The 21,540-nt window shown below is 40.4% G+C and overlaps 1 protein-coding gene across 3 annotated transcripts in view; it reads left to right on the top strand.

The window, feature by feature from the left end:
• Positions 1 to 21,540, top strand: part of EFNB2 (ephrin B2) — a 45,662-nt gene that overhangs the window by 1,579 nt on the left and 22,543 nt on the right. For all 3 annotated transcript variants that reach the window (XM_050909958.1, XM_050909966.1, XM_050909950.1), the window contains exon 2: positions 20,155 to 20,438. In XM_050909958.1, coding sequence (XP_050765915.1) covers positions 20,155 to 20,438 — 284 coding nt within the window. The remainder of the gene's footprint in view (positions 1 to 20,154; positions 20,439 to 21,540) is intronic.

The raw sequence follows: 21,540 nt of genomic DNA, 5'->3' as shown, positions 1-21,540 counted from the left end.
AAAATGGAAACTGACAGGAATACTGTGGACTGCTCAGTTCAGTGTTTTTATTCCTAATATTGCGTGACAAATGATCGTTTTATATATGCACCAGGTGGGAAGCCAGTTAAAATAAAACAAAGTTTAGCGCCAGTCTGTGGCTCTGCACTTTTACGATGCTACATAGCTGAAGCCTTTCTTCGGCTTAAGAAAGGTACGACATAGCATCTGAGAATAAAGCAACCTGGCCGGTTATAAAGCGGGCTTGATAATGCTGTTTGAATTCTGGAAAGTCAAAGGCTACGAGCCGGGGTTGCATTGCATTAGTGGGCCTGCTGTGCTGGTGGAAAACAGGCTGGGCTCAGCCTTGTAGGAAGGGGAAGGCTTTTGCATCCCCAGCCCTTGATGGGTTTGTGCCTACAGAGGTCACTCTTCCAATGCAGAAGAGCCCGCTGCTCTGGCCTCGCCTCTGCCAGCTCCAACCTGCTTTCTCTTTTTTAACTTACCTTGATAGCTTTTATTAGCCGTCAGTGAAATGAAAGTATCCGAGCAGCTGAATTCAACCCGTCTTACAGTGCCTGGGGATACGCTTCCTTTATCAAATACAAGTTGTGTTTCCATTTGGCTAATTCTAAACTATTTGATTACAAAAAAGGTTTGAATGTTGTTAATGGTAGATCTAATGATAATATCTAATTACTTTTTCAACTTAAATGCACGCTTAAAAATAGGTTGTGCTGTTGATGTAATTGAGTTTTCTTGAGTGATTCATTGAGGCTTAATCACCACAGTGAAGAAGTACACTATTAAAATTAGTCTTTTCAATTGCTGGGGCTAGTGATTTATAGGCCACTTGGAGGCCCGTAGTTTGAGGAAGCTTACAAATGCATTACCGATATTGCTGCCGGAGAGACGGCTCCACTTCTCAGAGCAGGATTTCTTACTAATTCTTGTCACAATTGTTTGCCTGAAGGATACTGAATAATTTCTCCTTAGACGAGGTTGTCCTCACTCTGGATTCAAGCTGAGTGTTAGCTCGAGAAGTAAGCTGCTGAATGGATCTTGGCATAGTATAATAATAAAGCTCCTTTCTAGGTTTGAAGTAATAACTATCTTTGGTGCTGGTTAATTTATTCAGGGAAGCTGTGCATTTAACTCTATTGAAAGCCTCAACACATAAATCTGCTGAACAAGTAGGCAATTAAATGCTGGGAGAAGTTGTTAGGTTAATATAAAGTATGAAATAATAAATTTTAGGTTAAGGTGAACATATAAACTAAATTGGTTTTGCACTGAAGTTTAGAGGTTATAATTTCTAGCAGGTGGCTGGGATGGAGAGCATGCGGTAGCTATTCGAATACAGAGCTCCCTCCCCTGTTCCCCCCTCTCTCCCTTTTCAGAGATCTGCTTTTATTGCCTCGACCAAATCACGAGATATAAGTGACATACATAAAACAATTATACCTGTGATTTTATTGCTTGGGAGGTTAAACATCATTGTTGCAGATGGTTTTGGTAGACTTTACAGACTTCTCATCTGAAGAACCTTAGATCTCATGATCTGGAAAACACAGAGAAAAATTACTCTGTAGGCTTAACTCCTGTTGACACTTTTTAATGGGGGACTTTCTGCCTGTGTTGTTTCTGCCAAGACAAACAGTGTATATAGATAGCACCGATTACCTCAGTTTCACCTCACAAGGGCTCAGCACCGCCTTTGACACGCAGGACAGCACGTAGCGTTATAGGGCGCCTTCTAGTCAAGCGGTAGAGAAACCTCGTTCAGAAAAACATTGCTTATGTCTAAGTGTCGCTATTCCCTGCGTTGCTATAGGCCGGTGAGCAAAGCGGTTCTCCTTAGTGACATGTGGAAGGTTATCCTCACAAGTGGTGCCTTTGACACTGATTAAGTTAGATTATATCGCTGTTTTTCTCTCCCTCTGATATCCAGTTATATATGGGATATTTCACAGCACGCCTCTGAATGAATGCTAACATGTCAGAAACTGATAAAATAAACTACAATTGATGGCACTGTTAAATGTTCTATTCAGTAGCATATAGACTAGTCTGCTTCTCATTGTATCTGAAATTCTTATTTTTGTAGGTAAACAAATGCGCATTCACTACCGATTGACTAGCCCCTTGAACTATGCTCTGCAGTTTGCATTTGGGTTAATCTTGTCGGTTTTAATATAGAGAGGAAAAAAGGAGAAAGCACCAGGGGTGGAATTGTTAGTGCTTTCACATCCACATTCCTCACATTTTGTCAGGATGATAAACTGTAGGTAATGGACAGCCGTTGTTTCACAGGACAGGCGAGCCAGCCGGAGCACAAAGAGCTTGCTAAAACGATATCTCACAACATGTTTGGGAGCCTCTCAGCTAGACAAGAATTTATTTGGGAGCCCTGTGTCATGGGACCGCACTTTCTAACCTCAGCAATTACAGCTTCAAGCTGAAGAAACAGGAGTGGAAGGTTAAGATGATTTAAACACATGCTCCTAAATTGTACCCAAAACATAGCTGTTGACACTTGGCATGCTAATGCAGGGAGTGAGTGGTGGCTTCCAGTCCATTTGGTATCTCTGGCATTCGTAGCCATGTCTCCGAAGCACAAGTGAATTAGCAAAATGAATTCAGAACAAACTGAAGGCCAAATTCTTGAGCTGGTTATTTTCCCCAGCCTTTTATACGTGGAGTATAATTGGTATATTATTTATAGTAATTATCTTAAAGCATGTTATCTGTAAGCTGTGCTACGTTATTTCACTTTGTTTAATGAAGTAATTGCCTTTAGAAAGGCAGTGACTAAAAGTCAAGCTAAAATCACTTAAGTTCTCCCTCTTCCCACACACAAGAATGCCTCCCTCCCCCTTTTTTTTTTTTCCTTTTTTTTTCTGCTTCCCTGTTTTATTGTAAGGAGATCACGTTGCTTGAGGTGTGACACTCAGGATCGTCTCAAATTCGGCCAAGGTTCCTGTAATGAGAAGCCAGCGAAGGACCTGAGGTGACTGCCGTGACATGCTGGCAAAGACAGGCCTTTCAGCCCTGTGCAGCAGCCGGAGCCAGGGTTGCTTTTGGGGCTTTTTTTTTTTTTTTTTTGAGGATCTGGTCTTCATGTGTCATGCAACCTGCAGTACTTGCAATTGCTTGTTGCAAATGAGAAGAAAGTGTTCTTCTGAGAAAAAAATAGTGATTAAAATGTTATTCATGTGCGCCTAATGCCTGCCTGCCTTGGCTGCTGACATAAAGAAACCTGTTTTTCTGGTCATTTATCATACATCTACATGGATTTGCTTATGAGCTCATTCTTTGTGAGGCGTTGTAGAAACTTAAATAGGAATGTTAAACTGCTTGAAATTTTTTGATTAAAATATGCAGTGGCACAGAATGTAGACTTTTAACCAGAACACTGTTGTCTTGAGCGAGGGGAGTTTTTTTGGGGGGTGGGGAGGGAGCAGCAAGGGAGAAGAGTTTTGGGGGGGAGTTGCATGAAAAGCAGAGGAAGGGAGGATGGCAAATGGACAGTGTTAGAAGAGCTTGGAAAAACTCCTGTGGCTTCATTGTCTCTTTAAAGCCAGAGAACACAAAGACAAACGCAGTTCAGCCTTTCTCCCATGATGGAAAATGTAAACCGTTGACACAGCTCCCATATTTAACTTGTTTAATTCTCATTTTAAATTCAGTACTATACCAGCCGTGTGAACTCTGAAGATTTCTTTAGTAATCCATTTTGTAGTTCCGAATCAAAAACAAAGTGAAAAGGTCTGACACAATTTGCTTTTATTTTTAGGCAAATCAACCCTGGTCATAGTTAATAAGGGGATTACAACCCAGACTAGGTCTTTACAGATGTAATGTAAATCAAGGGCAGAGTATAAAGAAACTGATCCCTTTTGATTGAAGTATGGTAAAAAGGCATAGAGAAACTAGCAGCAGTAATCTGATTGTATGGCAATAAAACCACCATTTTCTGTCTTTCAGATAAAAATAATGTGGTAAATCCATGCAGTTCATAAGATGTAAAGGCAGATAAAGGGTGATGCCATGGCAACATATAGATTAGCTTGATGTTAGAAATGACACGTCTCTGAAAGGGGTGTTAGAAACTAAGGGCCTTGCTCCGGGCTGTAAGGTATTATTTGAGAACTGCACAAAACTTGGGGGCTGGGATTAGAAAGTATGAAAGGCCTACTTGTGGCTTGGGATGGTTAAAGCAGTAAAGAAAAGCTGCTCAGTTCTTGCTCATTGGTGGTGTATAATATGGTAAAGATAGATTTCATTTACTGCTTTCTGCCGAGACGGGGCCCGCTTAAAACTTGAGATGGCTGCAATTGTTAGGTGTGGAAGATTTTCCTTTTTAACTCCTGCCCTAGCAGCAGCCTTTCTGAAGAATTAGCTGCGCTTGGGGTTTGTGGCCTTAATCTATTTGGGCTTCGGGCAGGAGCATGCTGGCAAGGAACAGAGAGCAGAGGGGATAGGTAGGACTGGGGTTATCTGGAAGGAAAACAGAGACCTTTTGATTTCAGCTGTGTTTCAGGCTGTGGTCTCCATCTCGCACTCCATGGGAGCAGCAAAGATAAACACGCTGCATTGTCTGTGCCTTGGCCAGGTGATACTTCAGCATCTCTGGTGTTTCCCATCCTGCAAAAATATGAAAGGAAAAAAAAAAACCCACAAACAAACCAGCATCCATTCCTATTTACCAATAAAGCTGCAGATAACCAAATTGATCTGGCTTAGTCTCTAGGTGGTGTTTATTTCCGAAAGGCAGGCTGAAATCTAGAAATGAATGAGACAAGCATCTGCCTAGCCCACCCCCCTCTGCCCCAACTTAACATCATTGGGATGAGTTTGCTGTCAGCGGCTTGAGTTCAGCCGGCGGACAATTTAGCCATTGTTTTGTCATTTATTTTAAGCGATCTGCAGCTGTAAAGGTAGTAAAATACCTCTCCTAGTGCAGCTACTTGGATTTTTTTTTTCTTGCCTTTTCTCTTAAAGAGCCTTCTAAATAGTTAAGACTTGCTTTTCTACCCAACTGACAACCGTAAACACCCACAACTTAAAGTCAGCATTACATTGGAAATCAGGGGTACGATTCAAACGAGAAATATTTACTTTATTGCCTGCTCATTTGTCTGCTAAGGGGGGAGAGAAAGCACTCTGCATTTGTTAGGCAGAGTCTAGACATAAGGGGAAAAAACACTGAAGCCTACAATAACAGTTGTGTCTTTCTAGTGGGAATGAGCCTGAGATGAGCTCGGCAAAATGGAATTCATGCTGTTTGTTTGGCAGTGGCTTGGACACTTTTTAAGTTTTTTTTTTTTCCATTTTCTGGTTTTTTTTTATAAAGATGTTAATTACATGCTTGAATTTATCATTCTTATCCTACCCCATAGTAAGCTGGAAGGCTTCACAATTCTGACTGAAAAGGGAACTCCAGAACCAAAACTGTCAAGCTGCTGATGCTGATGTGATTTAACAAATGAAAAATAAAACAAGTGCATATAGGGAGCTGAACGGATTGGCAGAATATACAGGGCCTGAAGTGCTCAGATACGTTTCCTCTCTTGCAGCTTAACCTTCACAAATCTATATCAAAAGATCCGATTCATTTGCTGAAATTCTCCAAAGCGCAGGGGCACCCTCATCTAATTTACAGGCCGGTCACATCCAAGCACCTTGCATTCTGCATTTGACAATGATTGCTAATGGGCCATTCAACTAAAGTATTTGCTTGTTAACAGGGAACAGAGCATGATAAATGTCCAGCAAGCTTGCGGCCTCCTTCAGCTTTTCAGATGCAGACTGGTGCATATTTATGGCAGGCAAATGACAAAGAGGGAAGCTGAATTACTCTGGCCTTATGCTTTCTGTTCGAACAAGGGTTAAAGTAATTAAAGAAATAATGCAAAAACCGATGTCCTTTGTTTGCCCACCATTATCCAACATTTAGCTTTCGAACCTGCCTGTCATGTCACATTTCAGAAATGTACCAGATAAGGCTGGGCAGGTTTGGCAGGGCACAGAAAGGAGTGGGTAATTCTTCATGGAGCGCATCCTGGGCAGTGCACGCCAGGTCTCCCTGTTCCCATACAGAATCCTCTGCAGGTTCCCCTCTCTTGAAATAGTTTTCACTGACATACATGAACTCGAAGATGTACTTAAAACGCAGAGGTTTTGCAATTTGCACTTCTGTTCCCTAATTGGGAAAAAAGACCCAAACACAAAACAGTGGAGAGGCTTTGAGAAAACAAGCACATTGCACTCAGTATGTTTCTGAAAGCCAAGTATGAAAACAAAATGGCAGAATAAAAAACAGTTTTGCCGTTGCTCCTCCGCCCCCAAGGACAGATAGATCTTCAAAGCTGAAACTATAAAACATACACACAGAAATTCCCTAAACTTGAAATGTCTTCAGTGTCATTTTGAATTATTTGTTATTTTTTATCATGTTTTTGTGCTTGTAAATTCCTGTTTAATCTTAGCCTGATTTTCAAAAATCTTCAAGCAGACTTAAATGCAGAATTACAATAGGTAATTTTAAGTTCCATATTTGAAAATGTCATTTAGTATTTTATATTTCTAGTTGCAAGTAGATAAACATGTTCAAGGCTTCTGTCTAGCTCCTGTTCAACTCCATGAAAATACCTCCAGTGATTTCAGTATTACATTAGCCTTCAAGGGCTTTACATTATAATTGTTTTTTCATTATAGGCAAAATTTTAGTTATCTTATAATGAGCAAAATCTATCATTTTACTCGAGGAAAGAGAACATCCACATTTTTTTTTTTTCCTATTAACTGTGATGCAGAGAACTTTCCTTTGATGTGATTATATACATTGTCAAAGACAGCGAATAAGGGCAGGACCTCTATCTTTTTTGGCAATCCTGGCCAGCCAACACCCAGTGTTTATTGAGGTATCAGCATGGTAATTATAATGCAGCTGATTTAAACTTTGATGTAATAGTCTATGCTTTCTTCTGGTTTTAAACGTAGGTTCCAAGCCAAAAAAGATAAAGGCTAGTAGAGGATTTTGTTGCTAGGTGAATCATTCCTGATGTATGGCATATACATAACTATAAGATGGGTTTTCTACCTATAGTGTTCTTTTTAAATGTCTCGTGGTTAGTGGCTAAAATAGGATTTACAAGACTTTATTTAGTAGAATTCAGAGCTATGTACACTTTAAAGCATAATCAAGTTTTACACGTGTCAACAGAAAATGAGAAATTATATGGCTTGTCTTACACAGGAGGATAGGTTAGATGGTGGAATGATACGTTAGGCTGAAAAATCTGTGATGCTGCAAATTACTTCTCACTGTTTTGTTAGCTTTTGTTTGAATGGTGCATTTACTTAGGTACCCAAACCAAAGAACAGCAGTGGGAAAGGTGAACAATGCACTGTAGAGGGAAGTGCATGTTAAAGCTAATAAGAGGGATTTAAAATTTATTATTACTATTATTAGTTAAAGCCCAGTTGCAATTGAATGCTATTTTATTTCGGATTGGGAGTTCTGCCAGACTCCAGCCTGTCAGAGCTAAGAAGACTCAAATCAAGTCCAGGCCTATTTCTGCAGCAAACGGGAATCCTGGCTCCTTGCCTGTGGATTCATTCAGGAAGACCCATCTGGCTTTTGATGTTCTGCAAGTTTGAAGCAGTTTGTTTAAGGAACCTATGCAGCGAGCACTGATGAAAGCACACATAACTGCGCTTCTGACTCTTCCGAGTGGTGCATCGTTTCACATTTTCATTTTTGCTGGTGCTTGCCATCTGCTTACCTACTGCCTGAGCAGCCGTTGGTTTCTATACCTGACTGGATAGAAGTGTAAATTTGGAGTTGGGAACATCTTGACTCCTTTTGAGGATTTGCAATCCCATAGCGTTCACTGTCCACACTTCAGTTGCTTTCTTCATGTTTAATTAATTTCAGTTTAGTTCAGAAGCAGTCTAGCTTAATCACTGCTCAACACTTGACCTTTAGGGTTTTTTTGGGTTTTCTTTTTCCAAGGTATTTCCAAGCTATATAGATTAGCTGAACAGGGAAGGGCACGTTGGCAGGCAAGATTACTGGTCTGCGTGATAAATATTTTAAAAGAGATGATTTTTAGTGGTAATCGTTGTTCCTTCTATCAGACAGTTTTCAGGCACTTTTTCAAGAAAAACAAAAGCCGAATCTTCATAAATTTATTGCTTATTATAGTCTTTTCCATTCTGTGGATCAGTCTGTGACAGCAAGGCGAGCAAGACGGCACTGTGCTCCTAGGGCCTGACTCAGGAAACCAACCTTATTCAGAAAAGCCCATGTTAAGCATGTGCTGAATGCTGAATATTTTTGCTGAAGCAGGACGAATTTAAGCATGAGCTGTCTTGAACCAAGGCCAGAGTGAAAAGGTTTTTTGGGGTTGGACAAATACAGATCTCTCTGAAGCTTCATTACTTTTTTTTTTAAATATCAGAAAATTATGTCAGAAGCTACAGCCCTGTCTGCATTTGGAAGGAGTCTTAGTTTTCATGTAGCTTGCCAGTAGTCGGCATAGCCATACTGGTGGTGATCCCTTGTGCTGCCTGGGACACCTTGAGCGGGTCCATCAGCTTTGCTCCTGGAGGTCTGGCTGCACCGGTAGCTCTCCTGGAACCAAGTTTTCTGTGCTTTTGCTTGCGGTTCGATGTAATGCCAGCAGCACATTTCCACTGGCGACTGATCGCTGAGAGCGACCCAGCTGTTCCCAAGAGCCCAGGTTTACCCCCCTGAGAGATAACCCAGTTTGCAACGGGTGCGCAGGCTGAGCCTCCCTGCGGTAGAGGCTGAAGAAAATGCCAGTGTCTCGCAGGCCCAGGGCAGCGGGTTAAAATTGAGTGGCCGGAGCTCCCGCTGTCCCCAGCTGTCTGCTGAACCCCTCTGATAGACTCTTCTACCCGGGGCAGGGTTGTCCAATCTAGTGTTGAATGCACTTCTGGACCTTTACAGGAGTTTTTAAACTACTCCAGTGTCAGTTTAGCTTAATTTGAGAGGCTCAGACCTGCAGTGGGCCAAAAGCTGGTTCTTGGTGGGTCAGATATTACTACTGCCTTGGAGGTGGCAGCGGCCACCCAGTTTTATTCTGCTTCTGCAAGTCAGTCAAACTTTGGAAAAGTTGGTATTTAATATAAGAACATAGGATCTCCACACTTGTGAGTGGCTGAATCTTGGGTTTAATGTGAGATGCAAGTGTGGACTGATTGTAGATCTCCCATTTGGATGTTTGCTCAAGGTCATTTTCTCTCACCTGAAAACTGTCTTTTTAATAGAAAAAGGATGTGGTACAGGAGTGATAGACAGTTGTAACTGGATTCTAAAAATCTTTGCATAACAGTGATTTGCCAAAATAGGCTTGGTTTGTCATACAATGCTGTTATTGATTTGGCATAACTTTTCCTGAAAGTTGTGAGTTAACAACTTGTTCTACTTCCAGTGTTTAGTTATGCAGGCAAATGGTATGCAATAATATATTTTCTAACAACTGCAAAGCAGCTGAGATTTTTTCTTTGAATTTGAGATATAATCACCGATTATTAATGTCTCATCAAGTAACAAGACAGTCCCCGCCCTCTTTTATAGACTTTGCTTGGAGCATGTCTTGGAACAAGACTGTACAGGTGTGAACAAATTATTGTTAAGAGAAGGAAGACTGCAAATTTTGGTTGGTATCCTTGTGTTGTGGCTGACATAAGACATTTGTTTTTGTAGAGCACAGAATAGCACAGCAATAGAACAATCTGGTTTTATTGTTTCTTTCTTGTGATTTACAGTGCCCTTTTTGAAAAGTAGTTCTTTGGCAAATGCCAGCTGCTCTATGTTAGCTTTCTAAAAGCAAAGACTTTAGTGACTTGTGTGTGAAGCACACATGGTTTGGTTTGACTTTCCATTCCATGCTAACTACTGCTCTGCATCTTTTCAATAAAGCGCCATCTTTCTTGGATTTGGCACACCCTGCTTCTGTGAACACAAGTCAAGTAGAGCAGTGGTTTTGTGTTACACTGAATTCATGGCACAGATTTTTTTCATTTTTCTTTTTTTCAAAAATCCAAACCATATAAATACCTGATTATCTTTGCTGTGAGAGCAAAGAACTACTTTAATATTCCCAGTAGCATATTTTGAACAACAATTCTTTAATTAAAACAACATTGGTCTCTTCCTGTATTTCATGGCTAGCAAATGAGAGAAAACACCAGTGTTAATATCAAAGGGAGTCAGTTTTCATTACAGTAATGGTTCAATTGTGCAATGCTGTAGGCAGTGAAATTTAATATTATTGTGACTTGTATTGTAATTGTAGGATGACAGAGGAAAATGGATTAAGTTTAAATATAAGTGTACACAGCAGCACATGGACTTTGTCAAATGGAAGCTGAGGGTTGGGGCGGGATGGGTCCCCCTCTGGCTCTGTCATAATGAATTAGTGTTTTGTAAATAACTGGCCACTAGACTATAGATTTATTACCTTTTGTAGATATATGTGGACACACACAGACATACATGGATTCTGTACTGACTGTAATTGCAGTGCGGAGTTGCAGAACGGGTTTATGCCTGTAGGCTTGCGGGGTATTTGAATGTCTAGGCTTCTTGTCTTCACCTTTCATGAAAATATTCTTGCCTGCCAGTTTGTGAAGTTTTCTTCTGAGGGATACACCCATCCTTTCAGTTAAGGGATTGCTAACGCATGAATGGCCTCAGACTGGGAAGCCCTTTGTCATTCTTTTCTTCCTGATGAATAAAACCAAATTCAAGTTGCAGATGATCTTTGCTTTAGAAAATTGTGCTAGAGAGACAACTAGTGTTAATGAGCAATATCCCCTTCTTTCCCAGTTGCCCATATACATGCAGATTAAAATGGAAGATGGTAATTTAAACCATCCATTACTGATCTCTTCCATGGAAGATTAGAGACAATGAAAGCTAGATGTTTCATTTGTTTATAGGGTAGGTGAGTGGAAGATGTCCCCAAAGCAGTGCCTGATAGCTTACTAGTGCGTAAACATGATGCCCTGTCGTTTTACCCCGTATCTTCACAGTGTTTCTCAGATGTATGTTCATGTTGAAACCTGTTCTAATGTTAAAGTGCAAAAGGGGGCAGTAAAGTGCTATCCAAAAAATGTTTATTTTTTAAGGGTATTTTTTGTGGCAAAAGTTGCATTTCTCAATAGGCTTATAATCTCCCGTATGTAAAATAATGATCACATGAATATCTTCTGTTTGAAAGGCTTACAAATGTCGCCAAAGCGTATTGTTAAGCATTGTGGGAACAGTGTTTGCTCTGTGTATTTCCATGTTCTGTCCTTTAACCCAGTCCTGAAACATGCTATGTATTTGGAAGGAATCGAAGGCAGGAAGCTTTCCTCAGATATATTTAGGACATAGCTATACAAAGCACTTCTGAAAGAATTCCAACTTTGCTAATCGTGTCTGGTTCTCATGTTGTGCATTACTAGCACTGCGTTTCTGGAAAAACAAAATGAAAAGAATGCTGAGGCTAGGGGTTTCTGCTTGAAGTACTAAAGTGTGTAGTGGTGGCATGGGTCAAGAGTTGGGCTCTCATCCAGACCCGCATGCATCATTTGTCAAGAGGTAACTAGAAAGAGCAACTAATTACAATGCACCTACTGAGTGTTTTCTCTTTCAGAAATTCCTCAGAATAAGCCATTTATACAGATTGGCTGCTACTCTCCACTGCAGCCACTTGCAGTTTTTAAACTCTATGTAGAAAGCATGTTTCTGCTGAAATGCAATAAAAGGAGAATGTGCCTGTGTGTGTTTCCATGCTTGTGCATGAGAGAGAGAGAGCAATGATGTGAGGAGTGATTCCCTGTTTGCTGAAGCTGAGTAAGTCCAGCACTGTTGTGAGGGTTCATATTTCTGTAAATGCTGATGAAATGTTAATATAATACACTTTAAAATAGAACATTGGTCATATCCATCCCTTTTTTTTTTTCTTAGTTAGAAGACTGTCCTGAAGCACATTAGCGGTTCTTTTGTGGTAACCGGAATTGATTTAGTAAATGGATCAGAATTCTCTAGTGCTTTAAGTACTTTTAGCAGAGCAGTAATTGCTTTCTGCACAATAATACAAAAAGTTAATTGCTATTAATAGTGCTTTATGTGGAGGTCATGTATGAAAACTGAATATAAAATCTATATTTTTTTGAAAAAAAATCCTATGTCAACTTTAGTAAAAAATCGAATCATACATCTTTTCAGCATTTCAAGCCTTACTGGTGTGGTAAATGTTCTAAGCCAGGCTGCACGTTCTTGTGCAAAAAGCCCAGATCTTGTTTCCCATTGTAGAGGAAAAACCAAACAGATAGATAGGTGTTTGCTCTCAGAGGGTTTTTTTTAAGGCAGAGGAAAACATGCTTCCCTTTTACGGGGGGAAAACCATACATGCATTTTTGCACCCTGGATTTACGTTGGGGATGGAGGGGTGAAGCACAAGTTGATCTGAAGGTTTTAGTTATGTAAGTGGGTTTTTTTGCTTTGCTCTGCGAGTGAGAGCCAGGCAGCGAGGGAAAGGGCAGCTTTCTAGCAAAACTAAACCATCTCTTGCAGGCAGAGATGGCGTCCAGTTGAAACAGATACACTGTCTTACAGCAAAACCCTTCTGGCAGCTGCACGCTGGGGGACTGAAAGCAGGGCACTGCCTCTGCTCGGCGGGGTGGGCTGGGGAGAGGGGGCTCCTGGCACCTCCGAGTCCATGGTCACCCCGAGATGCCACGATCCCCTGGACAGGAATTGCAGAGTCAGCTACCTCTGCCAGAGCCCAGGATTGAGGTAGCCCCGAAGGAGAGTCTGTGGCACCTCCTTTGGCTCATTTCCTTTTTCCACGGAATGAGATCACATCTGTAACCTCGTACATCACAGCTTTTAAGGAACCAGATTTTGCCTTAGAGAGAGTGTCTCCAATAAGATGTGTTCGGTGCCGGGTTGCAGATGACCTTCCGTATACGTGAAGGGTGAAGGGGGTACGGTTCTTGCCAAATATCATGTCCTAGCTGCAGGTTTTGTGCTCTCTCAAGTGCAAGGCACCTTTAGACTTGTGACCATCCTAAGCTGAATGGAGCGAAGAAGTGAGTGTCTGTATCTCTGCAACATCAATAGTCACACGAGTTATTTGGTGAAGGAAACTCATGACACATCTTCCTACGAGACTGGTCAGGGCATTTTCTGACGTGTTGGAAGAGGGATGGTGTCTGTGGGTGTCTCGCTATATAGTGGGAGCTCTGTGCCTTTAGGACTGTGATGTGATGGTACAATTTGACTGTCAAATCCTGCAGGTCCATGCAAAAAAATGTTTTCTTTGGGGAGAAGTGTATGCACTCTTAGCCCATCCTTATTTTACGCCTATTAGAAATCCTTTGTTGTATTTTAAATGCTTTCCTCTAGTATTTTGCAAAAGGTAGTGCAATGAATTGATAAATGAAACAGCTAAAATTTCATACATGCTCCTCGTTCCCTGTCCGCTTAAAATCTTGAAAAAACATAATAATGCTGCAGAATCATTCTTGTGTAGGTTATTAAGATTTCAGTTGTAAACACATTGCGTTGTCTTGCCCTACTGAAGTCAATGGAAGTTTTGCAACCAATTTCAATAAGAATAGGTCCAGGAAAAGGCACTGAGAACGGCGTCCATTTGCATGGCTACTTGAGACACACAAAATGGTGGCACCACTACCATTTTGTGTCCAGAGTGGTGATTAAAACAAAATAAACCCTTCACCATTCCCTTTTTCAGTGCACTGCAAGCATTTCCCCCAGGTAGTACGAAAGAAGATGAGCTCCTTTGGAGGTGAGGAAGGGGGAGGACAAGGAGGTACCACAAACCCTGGGAAGGAGATTAGTTACAGTTTCAGGGGACTGTTTCAAAGCATTTGTGGGCTTGCTGCAGGTTTTATTGCAGAAGAGCCTGAACCCCGAAAAAGGGTTCTTCCCTTCCAATGGAAGTGAGAAATACAAAAGCTGCAGCTTCAGAAACTTGTGTTATGGTATTTTATAATATGGCTTTGTATAATGTGGTACTTACCATTAAAGATCTTAAGGGATGAGCATGAATATATTTGTTTATTTATTTGTTTGAATTCCATTTAGTTTCTAGCCTGCAAGCCCTATTAATGCGAGTAACCACTGCTTACATGAATAGTTTCATTAACTGTGTGGAAAAATGTTACATACAAATAAAGGTCAGCAGATTAAACTTCTTAAATTTTTTTTTAAATTCAAAAACATCCCTATTTAGCATGTTCTGTAAAACTTTGTTGTAGTATTAAAATAATTTAATAATACTGCACTGGCAAAGAAAAGTATCTTCCAAAACTCACTTAAAAGAATTTTAATAATATGAAATGCTGTACTTCTTTTATTTTCCAAGTTTCATTCGCTAGTCTGTGTATAAAGGCAGTCTGTCATCTTGCTGTGTCACACTATGGTAATTTTTCTTGCAAAGACTTCACATACGAGTAGTGCCTTTCTTTTTAACCAAATTCCGTACCCATTTTGAGACAGAGACTCTACATTAATCTTTTTTGATGAAGGTTTTTTTTCTGTTTGTTCCACAGCAGTTACAGTCTCTTCTCATTGAATTCACGTTCACTTAATCCATTTAAACTGGAGTGAGATCTGTCCTATAAAATCACTGCTTCTGCAAAAAAGCATTTCAGGTTTACAGCTGGGTATATACCTTATATCCACATGGCATATCTTTGTATATGATGTTGAATATGACAGAAACTAATGTGAAAGCTCTGTACGGAGCAAAGGACTCTTACAGAGAGCTCTGGTCTATGTTTTTGGATTTTATTCAGTTCAGAGTCTTTGGGAATCAGTAAACTGTGATTAGCCCACTGCTACTTCACTGAAATCACTAGGACCTTTTCCTGGAACTTTTATTTGCTTTGCATCAAGCTGGTGGGACTTTTGCCTTGCTTAAACATTTCTCCTGTGGACAAAATGATATTCAAAATATGTATGTTGTTATTTTCTCAAAAGCCAGATGATGAATACATGTACTATTTAATAACCATTCTTTTTAAACAGTAAGGACTTGTACGTGGAATGCTATTCTGTATTCTGTTTCAGTTTGCACTTGTACAAGTAACGGACTAACATACTGTGTTATTAGTATTCATGACATTTCCTTAATAAAACTTTTCAATGAATAACTTTATAGTCAGGCTGGTAGTTAAACTTCATAAAGTTAAGTGGGTAGGATTCCCCAACAGAAGGTTTCAGGCTGCATTTTAAGGAGCATCTTGATTGTTCGCATTTTTAGGGTTATTTTTGTTACATTAATTTAAAGCTAACTGCCTGCACCAATTAGTTCAGGTAAGGTATTAAAGCACAGAAATTTGGCACTATTTCCCCAGTTGCATATACAAGACTTGCAACAAGTACTAACATGCTTTCTAAAATTGCATTTATTTTATAATTACTAGGATATAGTTAAAGCTAAGTGTGCATATATGTATTTATAGTTTGTATGTATATATATAGTTTTGCAAGTTGGGAAAAGCGTGACAACACATTTGTTACATCACTCAATATTGTTTAACAAAATCTCTTTAAGAATTTATTTCTCTAAGAATTTTATCTGTTGATAATTTTACAGTTTCATAAATGTCTGTGTAGTAAGGAATAGTAGAATATTCTTAGTGAAGGAGAGTGCTGACAGGTAAAGTTCTAATTTTTTGGGGGAATTTACTATTATGAAATTAGGCAGGTTTGAGTGATTATCATTGAGGAAAACTCCTTTATAATTTAATGTGGTTGAATGTGCTAACTTTCTCTAAACAAGGAGTAGATTCTTAAGAAATTATTTGGAAAATGTGCATAATATAAATTTTATTTTTTGTAAAATTTCAAAATCAAATTTAACTTCTCTAGGACTTTGACCAGTAAGGGTACATTAGTGCCAGGAACTGCTGGGCCTTAAAAACAGTGTGGTACAGAAAATTATTGTAACATTGGTGGGAGTGAGGAACAGACTACTCTGTTCCTATTTTCTGGTCATGTTTCATTGTGACTTTTTGATCTAATATAATACTTACTTTTAAAAAGGTTTGGGAGCTCTGCCTGTTGCTGTTATTTGATAAGCTGCATGACTAGTTGGACACGTGGGAGGGATTCACATCCATGGGCTTTGCAGAGATGTCAAATGTCACCCACAATACACCAATTTTGGGCTGACAGTAAAAATGCCCTCTGTATCCAAAAGTGCCAGACAGAAAGTGCACGAATTTCATTGTACAGCTTTTACTGTACTTAATATACTTTTCTGTGCTTTCTCACAGTAAGCACTAGGATTATTAATTGTGAGCAAGATTCTTCGAGTGCTCTAGTCTCACTGTATCTGACTGCTGACAGAAATGAGTCAGGAAACTCACTAAGCTTTTCTCCTAAGTTTCTGTTGGGGTACAGGGGCCTATATTGGTATGTAGGTTTCCCAGTAAAGAACATTTAGAGCTGAAAAGCAGAAAGTTAGAAAGTTAGCTTTTTATGGAAAGCAGTGGTTCCAGTGCTGTTGCTATACTGACTGCTCAAAAAGCATGTCACTGTCCCAAGCAACCATTGGAGTAATGTAGCCTCCTCGGCATCAGTCACAGGATTCTGAAAACCTCTTGCTCTGTCTTTATTATATTTCTGGTTGGGGGGGGGGGGGGGCGGGGATTACTTAATTAAAAGCACATTCTGATCAGACTTTTAAAGCCAATTCATTAACTTTATTTTTACAGATGCCATCCGGCAAACATTTCATAAGTGTGGATGCTACCCCAGAATGCTTAAGGCTACATCAGCACTTGCAGAAGTAAAGATTCAGGATTAATCCTGAAGTTTTTGTTAACATCTACCAAGGCTGAATGTACATTGTCCTTTTTTTTTTTTTCTCAGATATAAGGTTTTCAAAAATAAGATCATAAAACAGTAGTCTTAATCCTCCTGACATTTAATAAATAGCTTCAGAAAATGCTTAGTACCCAGCAAATGGTTTATTTAAAGTCTTTATGAAAATACAGTAGCAAAAGTATTACATAAATGCAGGGATAATAATCATGCCTGCTACTAATCGGCCACTGTAAATTTTGTGGTTGAACTGAAATGCATGAGGTGAAACTTTTTTATTCTCTCCATCCATATTTGTGCTTTATTGTTGTAAGAAAATAAGGAAAGTAAATTGGAAAAACATCTTTCTTGCAAAGGTCACGATCAAAACTGCAAACTGTGGAAAAAATTTCAATACAATCAATTTTTCAGATTAATCCTTTCATTTTTCAGCCTTTTTTCTTTCCTAATCCCATCAGCATTAGATCCTACAAGTTCAGAAACTGAAGTGGAAGGAGATTTACTGAGTTTAGTTCTCAAACGGTACAGACTTCAGAGCCATAGCGAGAATATTTCCCTGCCATAAAGTCTAACGAGTGCGTCGGTTTAAAGCTCTTGTAAAATGTGTTTTAGCTGTCTGTTGGGGGTGGTTCTGTCCTCTACCTTTTATGGAGCAATTCCTGGCTACTTAACCAAGGCACACAAGTGTGCTTTCTCTCCGGTAAGCTGTTTCTGAGGATTGCCTGGCACGCCATCTCTGAACCCATCCTGCTTGCGCTCAGCGTTTTCATGGAGAACGTATACCGCTGCTGCTTCATTACACACACATATATATACACAAAATCTAAAATCAGAATCAGTGTTTTTTTGTTTTTCACGGCAGCTTTTAGGTCATATTATTGATAATGACAGACAGGTGCATGTTTCTAAGCTTATGAATTTCATATCTATTATGCATGGGAATCTAAATTGCTTAATTTAAAAACAAAGATCCGGTCCTCTGAAATCTCATGTGTTTCATATTACACATTCCCGTTACATGAAAAAGAATTACTGGCAAGAAGAAATATTTGCAGCGGTGGGATCATACAGTGACCAGCCTTTGTCCTGGCATGCAGATGGGGGAATACGAGTAATTTTCATCTTTCTGGAACAACACTGCTGCACAGGAGCAAAGTAGAATGGGGCTGTGGTCAGACAAGGTGGTAAAGTCAGTCACAGGGGACGCAGGTTAGCTCAGAAGCTGTCCCTTTGCCTTTGCCTGGTCAGAGTGATCCCCGAGGAGAGCCTGAGTCAGGATCCGTGCTGCTCCCTTGGGAACTTTAGCTGGCTGGGGTCTTCCTCCCCTCATTTCCTTGGCGCCCTTGCAGAGCTGGCCTCTCCCTCAGTTGTCCCTCAGCAGGCTGGTGACTCCGAGGAGGATGCATTTCCACCTTTCCATTTGTTTCACCCTTTCAGCTTTCGGGAGGTGGTAGTCACTGCATTCCTTTGGCGTGTCCAGAAACTGGAGGAGGAGGCGCAGCTTCGCCCTGTCTCCAGTGCATCTCAGTTTGAACAGCCGTGGCCAAGCCTAGTTTCTGTAGTCTGGAAATTACACTGCACAACACAAAAGAGCGCAGTGATTTATACATCAACAGTCGCTTTTCTTGCCATAACATTTCATTGTTCTTTTTCCCTAAATCTGTAATTACATGTCTTTGTCCTGCTACGTGCTGCTTCACAACAAATATAATTCTTACACAGGCTTTGTGACTGAAAATAATCCCGCTCAATTAGCACAGATCATAAACTTGCATTATGTGGGAGCGAGCAGTTGTAAACGATGGGTTCGAAATTTGGGGCATCGCATCATCCTTTAATTTAGTAAGTTCTCCCTCAGCACTACTACATGCTGGTGGGCTCCTTTAGCCAAGCCAGAGGCTGGAGGTCACTGACGCCTCCAGCTTTGTTCTGCTTGGGCCTTAATACTCTAATTTAAAGTTTCCAGGAAGGCTGCCTGTGAATAAGCTAGATTTACTACATGTGCTGTTTAAATGCTAGCACTTGGAGAAGGGTGTTCATTAGGCGGCAATTGTTTCAGTTGGTTTTTCAAGCCGATTCTCCATTAAGGAAGATCTTTGGAAAAGGCTGGCAGGCAGGAGAAAGAGGAAAGAAAGTCAGTCTTTTAGGTCTGTGCACTCGAGGATGTTGTGTCGTTGGCTGTAGTTCTAAAACATGCACTTCTTGGCCTTAATTGGAACAAATATATCTTACGGAGAAAGAAACAAACAAACCTTCTGTGGCTTTTGTCCTGTGAGAACAAGGCTCCCCATTTTGTGGATGAATCAATACTATAAGTAATTATTTATATTTTTCTTTCATGAAGTAGTGGTGAAGTTTTCCTATTAATTAATACAAGTAGGAAAGATACAATATCGAGTCTAACCCCAAACATTAAAGCTCACTGCCAGTTTGTGTAAGAAGTCTTCATCTATGCTAAGGCAAAAGCACAGCCGTGTTTCACTTGTAGCACAAGAAATAAAAAAAGAGCTAAAATAATGACCGTAATAGTGGAGTTTATGAAGAGAAGAAATCATTGTAGTGTAGCGGTCACACTGCCTTGGAAAAGTGTTTTATCAGAAGCATGTGTGGTCCTTGGGTCAGGTAGATCTCTGTCCACCCCAGGTCTGTAAGCATGATCCTGGTGAGTGACTGACGTTCCTTGGTGTTATACTAGTAATATCAATCAGCATCTTAATATGTTGTTAACTCTTAAAGTCTAAGTTGTTTCCTTTCCCACATGGCTGCTCGGGGGGGTTTGAAAGATTATTCTTGTCATTCTCCCATGTCCAAAATTAGCAAAATATGTGCAAGAATAGTAGAAATGTTACCAAAGCAGAAAAACAGGATTGTAGCCCACCAGACATTGTACTAGCTGCTGTAAATGGCCAAATGTGGAAGAAACAGCAGTGCCTGCCAGAGCTGTAAAACCTACTAGAGTTCCCAGAACTGGGATAAGAACTGTAAGACTCAATCCATCTGTAATTTCCAAGATCTAAATAAACATATTGTTGATATTAAATTGAGTCAGGCCCAAACTATTAAGATCTGGTTTGCTCCGTCTGTCATTTTGGTTTTGGAAACTGTGTGTTTGTTCCTTTCTGTCCACTGCAATTGCTACTTTTCTGGATGAGATTTTATCAAGTGTCTCAAATTTTCCCTTTTTTCCTCCCCCCCCCCCCCCCCCCCCCCCCCCCCCCCCCCCCCCCCCCCCCCCCCCCCCCCCCCCCCCCCCCCCCCCCCCCCCCCCCCTTTTTTTTTTTCTGTTTTAGATTCCTTCCTGGACAAGGATTGGTACTATATCCACAGATAGGAGACAAACTGGATATTATATGCCCAAAAGTGGACTCTAAAACTGTTGGCCAGTATGAATATTATAAGGTCTACATGGTTGATAAAGACCAAGCAGATAGCTGTGCTATTAAAAAGGACAATACACCTCTACTCAACTGTGCCAAGCCAGATCAAGACGTTAAGTTTACCATCAAGTTTCAAGAGTTCAGTCCCAATCTCTGGGGCCTGGAATTTCAGAAGAACAAAGATTATTACGTCATATGTAAGTTCAAAATTTCAGTTATTCATTCTTTTAAATATAATTGTTCGTTCTTTTGTATGTTGTCTTGTATATTATAAGCAAACTAAGAAGAATGTGAATGGGTTTGTATTTTTTTCTCTGAAAATATCTTCTTGCCAGCGTATTTTTGACATTATTCCTGACTTCCATGGGGCCTCTGTCTCTTTTTTCCTTGGTTTGTGTAAACCATATTAGATTGTACTTCTATGCCTGCAAAGGGCTTCTCCTTTTGCGCACAATGTTGTGTCCTGTATTCACATTGAAAGTTGTGTGCAGCTAAACCGTGACGTGTTTGCTGCTCGCAGCTGTGGTGATGTGCCATGCTCTTGGCCTTGCCCTCGGGTGCTCTTACGCCAGGAATAGGAGTAGGGTGGCCCGGCCATTCTGAGCTGAGGCATCCTAAGTGAGATGGCTGGCCATTGCTCCAGGTGGTACAGGGATTCTCAGAGGAAACACCTTTTGGCCACTTCGGTGCCAGCTTAGACAGTGTAATTTCCCCACAGGGGTTACTGGTGGGCTCTAGTTGAGCATGCCTAGCCACAATACATACCTACGGTGTCCATACAGTATCTAGGAGGGTTCTTGGGCAAAACCTAGACTAGCGTGATCTTGCATTTCTTCCTTTTTCATGGTCCTGGACTTGTAAAAAGAATGTGCGTGACACAGGCCTGTGTCCAACAATATGAACTTTGTGTGAGTTTTAGTCTGATCAGGGATTTATGGCTGAAAGCGAGTCTGGAGGTAACTGCCGTGTTTAGTGATTCAAATTACTTATGATGTGTAAAGTTAATGATGTGAATCAGGAGTTAGCATAAGCTGAGACCTCAGCAGTACAACAACAATTTACATTAGTTTAGGTTTTGTCATTGTAATACTATGGCCTGCGGATCTCATTTAGCCCAATGAAGACTTCTGAAGTCTTGAGCAAGGATCACCAGTTACTGGGAGATAGACAAATTCTGTGCGTTGGCTTTTGTGCAGTTACAAGAAAGTTAGATACTGGTGTGTCTTCTTTCTGCCACCTCCTTGACAATTGGAGGGCTGATAACTATTTCATGGAACGTCTGCCACTCTAAATATTTCT

This window comes from Gymnogyps californianus, chromosome 1, assembly GCF_018139145.2.
Source record: "Gymnogyps californianus isolate 813 chromosome 1, ASM1813914v2, whole genome shotgun sequence".
Classification (NCBI taxonomy): Eukaryota; Metazoa; Chordata; class Aves; order Accipitriformes; family Cathartidae; genus Gymnogyps; species Gymnogyps californianus.
The sequence above is the reverse complement of the archived record's forward strand: the minus strand, read 5'-3'. Positions and strand labels throughout refer to the sequence as shown.